This window comes from Littorina saxatilis, linkage group LG8 (genome assembly GCF_037325665.1).
Source record: "Littorina saxatilis isolate snail1 linkage group LG8, US_GU_Lsax_2.0, whole genome shotgun sequence".
NCBI lineage: Eukaryota > Metazoa > Mollusca > Gastropoda > Littorinimorpha > Littorinidae > Littorina > Littorina saxatilis.
This window is the reverse complement of record NC_090252.1, coordinates 14,388,752-14,397,753: the sequence shown is the minus strand read 5'-3', so window position 1 is coordinate 14,397,753 and position 9,002 is coordinate 14,388,752. Positions and strand designations below refer to the sequence as shown.

The following is a 9,002-nucleotide window of genomic DNA, read 5'->3' as shown; positions in this document are numbered from 1 at the left end:
AGCTAATGTATACAGTAATGAAACTATCAACAGGCAAAACAAGAACCACATTATTTGGACTATAAGCTAGTGTATACATTAATGAAACTATCAACAGGCAAAACAAGAACCACATTGTTTGGACTATAAGCTAATGTATACAGTAATGAAACTATCAACAGGCAAAACAAGAACCACATTATTTGGACTATAAGCTAGTGTATACATTAATGAAACTATCAACAGGCACATTATTTGGATTATAAGCTAGTGTATACATTAATGAAACTATCAACAGGCAAAACAAGAACCACATTATTTGGATTATAAGCTAGTGTATACAGTAATGAAACTATCAACAGGCAAAACAAGAACCACATTATTTGGATTATAAGCTAGTGTATACATTAATGAAACTATCAACAGGCAAAACAAGAACCACATTATTTGGATTATAAGCTAGTGTATACATTAATGAAACTATCAATAGGCAAAACAAGAACCACATTGTGTGGATTACAAGCTAATGTATACAGTAATGAAACTATCAACAGGCAAAACAAGAACCACCTTATTTGGATTATAAGCTAGTGTATACAGTAATGAAACTATCAACAGGCAAAACAAGAACCACATTACTTGGATTATAAGCTAATGTATACAGTAATGAAACTATCAACAGGCAAAACAAGAACCACATTACTTGGATTATAAGCTAATGTATACAGTAATGAAACTATCAACAGGCAAAACAAGAACCACATTGTTTGGATTATAAGCTAATGTATACAGTAATGAAACTATCAACAGGCAAAACAAGAACCACATTACTTGGATTATAAGCTAATGTATACAGTAATGAAACTATCAACAGGCAAAACAAGAACCACATTATTTGGACTATAAGCTAGTGTATACAGTAATGAAACTATCAACAGGCAAAACAAGAACCACATTATTTGGACTATAAGCTAGTGTATACAGTAATGAAACTATCAACAGGCAAAACAAGAACCACATTATTTGGATTATAAGCTAGTGTATACATTAATGAAACTATCAACAGGCAAAACAAGAACCACATTATTTGGATTATAAGCTAGTGTATACAGTAATGAAACTATCAACAGGCAAAACAAGAACCACATTATTTGGATTATAAGCTAATGTATACAGTAATGAAACTATCAATAGGCAAAACAAGAACCACATTGTTTGGATTATAAGCTAGTGTATACATTAATGAAACTATCAACAGGCAAAACAAGAACCACCTTATTTGGATTATAAGCTAGTGTATACAGTAATGAAACTATCAACAGGCATTTTCCCCTACATATTGAAAGCTCACTTTCCCTCGCATTTCTATATTGAAATACCACACATACAAAACTCGTGTAAACCTAAATATCACAGGAAGACATGTAGAATTCTTTATTTAAACATTCCTCTGATCAGTAGTATCACGTTGCAAGCAGTCAATACATGACTGAATGTTACTAACTTGCTGTTGCTAACGTGCAAATACATCGGAATTTCCAATTTTGTATTGTGTTTTCACGTATAGCAGTTTGACACGACAATGATCAATCCCGACAAAACACAATTGGTGTTTCCAACATCTCATCTGTTATACAAGCAAATCTGGTAAATTTGGGTTAAAAGTTTACAAACAGATTCGTACTTTGAACATCAACTCCGAATTGTACAGTCTCTGAATCAATGTTGTAAATGCATAACAAAAATTGCCAGAGTTAATCTTTCACTTAGGTATGGTATCAAGGTAAACAACCCAACAACAACAACAACAACAACAACAACAACAACAACACACACCAACAAACAACGTCCAATCCAACAACATTTAAATTAATAAAGCTCAGCAACTTATTTCAACGATTCCCGTGGAGCTTCAAAGCTGAATCCGAAACCGAAAGCAAAGCCTGCCGTATTGACCTCAGATATAATTTAATCTAGTAATCTAGAGCAAAATAGGCAATTAACACTATGCAAGACGGCTAAACCAAACAGCATGGTTGAACTGAATATCTTCTGTCTTTCGTAATTTTATGAGTTTTGCAATTTCAAAAAAAGGTCGATTTAAAAAAAAAATAAATAAAAAAACAAACAAACATGGTTTAATTGGGTCGCTTTTGCGGTTTACCCTGAAGATACAACTGTGCCACATGCCTTTTGCTTATACCTACCTTTATGTGGCCAATCTCTAGATTGGCGATCAACTTTTACGTCAGGGGCATGTATCGTGAATGCACACACATTTTAAACATAAACAATATGACAAAAAAACAAGGTCGTTGTGACCGCCTAAAGTTTGAGGACATGAGTTCAGGTATTGTTTTGTAATTGAAAACAAAAAGTCGTGCAATTGTGAGTGTGTAAGAAATGTTATTGGACGCAATCACGAATCAGTCTGACATCAATGTCACAGCCTGCTTTGTATGCTGATGTTACACAGGCTCTAGAATTACTGATGTTACACAGGCTCTTGAATTACTGATGTTACACAGGCTCTTGAATTACTGTGACCGATGTTCATGCTGTGCCACTCCTTGTTGATGGTAGAGGTCGATCAAAAGTGAGTGCAGATATGTACGATTTGTGTGTAAAGGTCATTTTGTCATCGGCTGCTCGCTCATTTCTTGATATTTCAACGCTTGTAGTCAGATTCATTAACGTACGGACTTCTGCTTGACATATCCGTGTTTTCATACACCTGACCTGCAACACACCGCACAGAAAATCACGATTAAATCAGGCAATAATGAAAATGTAGTTAGGCCAATCAGAGAAATACGGACGTACACGCATGCAAACATAATTATAACCTCTTTTTCTATCTAACACACAGACACAGACACATACACAGGCACACATACACTCATACATACATACATACTCACACACACACGCACGCTCACGGACGTACACTACACACACACACACACACACACACACACACACACACACACACGCGCGCGCGCGCGCACGCACACTGGCAGGTAGGGTTACAGTTGGACGGACAAACGGGGAGACAGAAATACGTAGTCTCGATTTCTTAAAAAGGCATACCCGTGTCTGCTGTTACTGTAGTTCTCGTGCTTGTGGAGGTAGGAGTGATCTTGGAGTAGACAGACCTTAATCCGATGTCATCAATCTTGAGAGAGGCGTACTCAGAGGGAGTTGTGCCCTCTGCAAATGTTTGTCAGACCGACCACAGTAAACGTACATACCACTCTTAAAATAACAAAGAGAAAATACATTTTGAATCAAATATCTCAGGATGACTTATTCTAAGGACAGACATTATGTTAACATACCGACAAGGCAACTTGGGTGTGGGGGCGTATTAACAGAATGGCAAGGCACCATCCATCTTCTAAGACCACCATGCTGTTCTCAGATACCTTGAACATTCTATGGTCAAATTTGCTAAGCATTAAATAAACTGCGTAACTCTATTAACGTCAAATGTAATTTTACTTTATTTTCTCGCTGTCTGATATGATTCTGAATCTGTCCCTTTCTCTTGGACAAGAAAAAGAGATTTGAAAGGCAATGTCAACCTGGTTTGAGACTGTTGTGAACTTTTAAACTAACGTCTAAATGTGTAAACTCACTAAAACTTTGCACGGAAAAGACCGACCTAATCGAATGCTTCGCATCACGTAAATTTGCCATGACGTCACAAGGCATATGTCGGACTTTCGCTACGGATTGTAGTTTGCGGTGACTCTAGTAGTTGCTGCGAGAACAAGGATTATTTCATACTAGCAGTTAAGCCCGGCTTCGCCCGGGAGTAAGCGGAGCCCTGTAGCAATTTAAGACGCTCGCTATCCCATTATCATTAGCTTTACCTCCTTTGTTTGGATACAAAAAAAGAGTTATCTCCCTTACCTTCTAGAAATTTCCGGAACTGTCCAGTTAATTTTTCTTTCTTCATTTCTTCCCCTCATAGGAGCAATAGCGAGTCTCTAATATCACTGGCATGATGTGCTTGCTACAGGTGAACAGTAGGCACTGAACTGGTCTTCCACCATATAGGTTGTATTCAATAAATGGGAGGTCCATAATCTGAGAAAGGAAACAATGAATCAAGAAACTAAAACCCAGGTGCACATCTGCGGCACCTAGGGAGTGTACGTGCACACTATCTTGTTCCTGCCTCTTGCCATCTCAGAGGTATGGCGACCACAGACAAAAAAGAGTTATCTCCATTACCTTCTAGAAATTTCCGGAACTGTCCAGTTAATTTTTCATTCTTCATTTCTTCCCCTCATAGGAGCAATAGCGAGTCTCTAATATCACTGGCATGATGTGCTTGCTACAGGTGAACAGTAGGCACTGAACTGGTCTTGCACCATATAGGCTGTATTCAATAAATGGGAGGTTCCATAATCTGAGAAAGGAAACAATGAATCAAGAAACTAAAACCCAGGTGCACATCTGCGGCACCTAGGGAGTGTACGTGCACACTATCTTGTTCCTGCCTCTTGCCATCTCAGAGGTATGGCGACCACAGACAAAAAATAGTTATCTCCCTTACCTTCTAGAAATTTCCGGAACTGTCCAGTTAATTTTTCATTCTTCATTTCTTCCCCTCATAGGAGCAATTATAGCGAGTCTCTAATATCACTGGCATGATGTGCTTGCTACAGGTGAACAGTAGGCACTGAACTGGTCTTGCACCATATAGGCTGTATTCAATAAATGGGAGGTCCATAATCTGAGAAAAGAAACAATGAATCAAGAAACTAAAACCCAGGTGCACATCTGCAGCACCTAGGGAGTGTACGTGCACACTATCTTGTTCCTGCCTCTTGCCATCTCAGAGGTATGGCGACCACAGACAAAAAAGAGTTATCTCCCTTACCTTCTAGAAATTTCCGGAACTGTCCAGTTAATTTTTCATTCTTCATTTCTTCCCCTCATAGGAGCAATAGCCAGTCTCTAATATCACTGGCATGATGTGCTTGCTACAGGTGAACAGTAGGCACTGAACTGGTCTTGCACCATATAGGCTGTATTCAATAAATGGGAGGTCCAAATCTGAGAAAGGAAACAATGAATCAAGAAACTAAAACCCAGGTGCACATCTGCGGCACCTAGGGAGTGTACGTGCACACTATCTTGTTCCTGCCTCTTGCCATCTCAGAGGTATGGCGACCACAGACAGACACACAGACAGACACTCTCTTTTATTTATATGTATAGAAGAGAGTAATTAACTCAATGCGTCAGAATGGTAACTTCGTTTCAAAATTCCTTACAATAAACGTTCCATAGGCAACGGACACTTTGCTCATTCAGTGCACAACATTGGAAAGATCAGCCACTAAACTACAGGTGTAAGTTTTGTTGCTATTCCAAGAAGTAGATTTTACCCGGAATGTATTGTATGCACAGCAACAATTCATATGTTGTAAATTGTGTGGTCTGCCGACCTGTCAGAGTCGCAAACCGCAACCGCATGTACTTTCTGTGTGTAAACTTGTTCCCGATCGTTACACCACCGTAACAATAGGGCCTGATCGTGACACCACCGTAACAATAGGGTCTGATTGTCGTAGAGGGCTGTGTGAGACTATTCAATCAACTCCTGAATCCCCCACGTGTCTAGCAAAATCAATTATTACTTCAATCATAGGATCCTTTTTTTTCCAATTTGCTATGAATTTAAGGTTTTGTAACTGATTCTAGCAAAGTTGAGGTAGTAGCAATGTGTTGCTTAGATTCGTCTTTCAATTCCGTTTCCATGAGAATCGTGTCATTGTTGTAAAAACTTCCACATGAGAGACAACAAGCCAAAGGCGCGCCTAGGACATACATACCAATGTCTTGTATCTCGTAGTCATCAGACTGTCCCTGGCCGTGATGTTCAATCCCTTGTGGTGGCTCTACATTTCGGCTGTAGTAAAAAAAAAACAAACATTGTTAATTCTGTTCATTGGAAAGTTGTACTCTTCATAAAAAATGTGTAGAAAACAATCATCAATTCCATCGTAATAATAGTTTGGTCCCAGTAGATTGCCTTTGTGTACAAAGACATGATTATTCCAATTAACATTGATCATCTTGTAAGCAGCACATACTCTAAGAAAAGTCACAAAATCACTTATCATTGATTTTTGAAAGTTGTATCTGTCTTGTGTGTCCACTTTAAGGATCGATAGGTCAAAGTTCTTACACATGTTTCGTTTTGTCCTTTATGAAATATTCCCATAATTCAAGCTTTCTTTATAGATTGTCAACGCTACATCAACTCTGTGGTTTGTTATTGTTTTTGTCTGCATACATTCGTATCAAAATGTGAACATTCTAATACAAAATCATGAAACAGGGGCAGAGATACACTATCAATTTAGTCTCTTATGATGTCCAAATACATAAATTCAGAATTGGTCACATACTCTCTGCACATCCGTAAAATTCTCAACAGTTAGGGTGTTTGCACGTGGGACTGATTTCAATATTGACGTGGATATATTTGCAGTAGACATCATGCACAACTTACTTCAACCAAATCATTTCTGAGATGACACTATCTTGCACCATATCATTCAATTTACCTTCATATAGATCTGTAACGAACTCTTTAAACGTTATCACTTTTTTCCCCTTTCCTATCCCTACCATATGAGAACTACCAAACCTTTATCATGCATATTTCTTGTACCAAAAGCTTCTTGTTTTGATAACTGGGACAGAATTTTAGCAGAACATACAAATGTATAAAGTGATACAGGCACGCATTGTCATGTGTACTCTTTGATTAAAAATCCCACAACCAATGTATTCAATGTTCTTGCTCTTTTTAGGTAATTATAGCAGCCATACTTGTTAGAATAGTACTTATGACAGATCAACATTTAAAGGCATATGTACTCGATGACTATACACGCTAATTGCTTTACCAACAGCTGGAGACATGCTAAATTAAGTTCCCTGCAAAATATTGTGGTCTAGGACCCCTTCAATGTTGAGATATGTTAATTTTCATTTTGATCTGGATCGTCCTATTTATAGATTTGGCAACACATGTAACGTTGATGCAAGGGAGCTAACACCGCGGCTTTGTTGACATCCTCACTTTTTCAGAGGCTAGAACAAGCTGTAATGCATGTATTATGGTCCGCGCATGGTGACATATCGTCATTATATGGTCTTATGGTGCGTTTGACATCGATTATGGGCAAACTACACTTTGTAAACACGGGAGCGCGTACATATGCCTTTAAGTTACAATATCTTTTTTGACTCATTCTTTTCGAAAACAGTTAATCATTCCCAAATTTGACAGATATTTTAAAGAGGACACATATCAAATTATTCATGAGGCTGTAAGGCATTTTGGATGAACGATTCGAGTACATTGCATATCTATTTGAAACACAAAGAGAAACCCAAACTCGATGATGCAACCAAAATTAGCATATTTTTTCTCACAATCAAGGCAATTGTGGGTCCTGTCAGATATAATTTCAAGTTTGGGACTACTGCATTAATATCAGAAAGAAATCCCTGTGCTCGTCTTTGCTATTTCTTTCCTTGTTCTTTTGTTTACGTGTGTTATTACTTGATTGTTTAGGTGACATGTTTCAGTGACAATGGGAGACCCCCCGCGGGTTTGGGGGAAGAATTTACCCGATGCTCCCCAGCATGTCGTAAGAGGCGACTAACGGATTCTGTTTCTCCTTTTACCCTTGTTATGTGTTTCTTGTATAGAATATAGTCAATGTTTGTAAAGATTTTAGTCAAGCAGTATGTCAGAAATGTTAAGTCCTTTGTACGGGAAACTTGCATTCTCCCAGTAAGGTAATATATTGTACTACGTTGCAAGCCCCTGGAGCAATTTTTTTATTAGTGCTTTTGTAAACAAGAAACAATTAACAAGTGGCTCTATCCCATCGCCCCCCTTTCCCCGTCGCGATATAACCGTCGTGGTTAAAAACGACGTTAAACACCAAATAAAGAAAGAAAAGAAAGAAAGATAATGGGAGTTGGCGTGCAAGTGTCATGAAACAAGGCCAGGGAGTTTACCTCTCCAGTCTGACATCAGCTTCCCTCTCTGAAACAGCACAACATTAGATATAGGCTTTCGTGTTTTTCAAACTCGTATTCTTTTCCTGCCAAAGATTACTTTTACTTCTGGGGTTTTACCGACTATTATAGGAATAAGCCTTTAAACACAAACACTCGTAAACATATGTACAGTCGAACCCACTGATAAGAACCTCGCTTTTGAGTAACAAACATACAGTGTTACACACAGACACACACTGACACAGAGACAGAGACACACAGACATACACACCTGTAGCAGCAGCACAGGGCAGCACCCAGTGACGACGCCAGAGCCAGACGAAGAAGACAACGACGATGACAACCATCACCGCCACTGCCACTCCCACAGCAGCCCCCACACCCAGAGATGAGTCCTGCTCGCCTCCTGGTGATTTCATTATTGCTTCAAATAGAAAAAAATAACAGTAATTGTCAGTAAGTACTGGTGTCACATGACTGATGTGAACCAGTTGATTGGCTAATGGCGATGCGCTAAAACTGTTAGCGCACTCTTGGTAAGTAAGTAAGCGAGACTGTGCTCTCATCCTCAGAATTAATTAATGACATGTAGCTTATATTCTCCACAATACCAAATGACCATAAATTCCCTGCTTCTCAATTAAAGCAGAAGTGGGTTTTTTTTCTGACAGATTGCATGTGCCTGTGCCAGTGCCAGTGATCTAAAAAAAATAGAAGCCGCTGTGTTTCATCTAATTTTCGCCGACTTGCATAGATTCTTCTCATATGCCGTGTTAGTGGCATGTAGCTTATCATCCACATTACCAAATGATGAGTTAGTATACAATTCCCAGCGGCTAACAGAAAACACAAGTGTTATTCCGATAACGTACCAGCAAGACCAGTTTGGAAGACTGACTCGATCGACTCTGTAGCAGACAACACAGAAATACGACTACATCAGTTCAGTAAATGAATGGTTT

At 38.7% G+C, this 9,002-nt stretch overlaps 1 protein-coding gene and 1 long non-coding RNA gene across 2 annotated transcripts in view; both read right to left on the bottom strand.

The window, feature by feature from the left end:
- LOC138972882 (uncharacterized) overlaps window positions 1-9,002 on the bottom strand; it is a 189,318-nt gene that overhangs the window by 553 nt on the left and 179,763 nt on the right. The gene's annotated exons all lie outside the window — the stretch shown is intronic.
- On the bottom strand, window positions 2,094-8,464 carry LOC138972876 (uncharacterized). Its single transcript, XM_070345547.1, has 5 exons — window positions 8,312-8,464; window positions 8,038-8,065; window positions 5,829-5,905; window positions 3,070-3,189; window positions 2,094-2,718 (listed from the first exon to the last, which is right to left on the bottom strand). Exons 1-5 carry the CDS (start codon window positions 8,457-8,459, stop codon window positions 2,648-2,650), a joined length of 444 nt encoding a protein of 147 aa, XP_070201648.1. The 5' UTR covers window positions 8,460-8,464; the 3' UTR covers window positions 2,094-2,647.

What these genes read in the sequence shown, in the direction of transcription:
- LOC138972876 (XM_070345547.1), bottom strand. Translation starts at nt 8,459, where the DNA reads ATGAAATCACCAGGAGGCGAGCAGGACTCATCTCTGGGTGTGGGGGCT. An exon ending in GCCCTGTGCTGCTGCTACAG is followed by an intron (nt 8,066 to 8,311) that starts GTGTGTATGTCT and finishes GTGCTGTTTCAG; the next exon opens with AGAGGGAAGCTGATGTCAGA. An exon ending in CTACGAGATACAAGACATTG is followed by an intron (nt 3,190 to 5,828) that starts GTATGTATGTCC and finishes AAACATTTGCAG; the next exon opens with AGGGCACAACTCCCTCTGAG.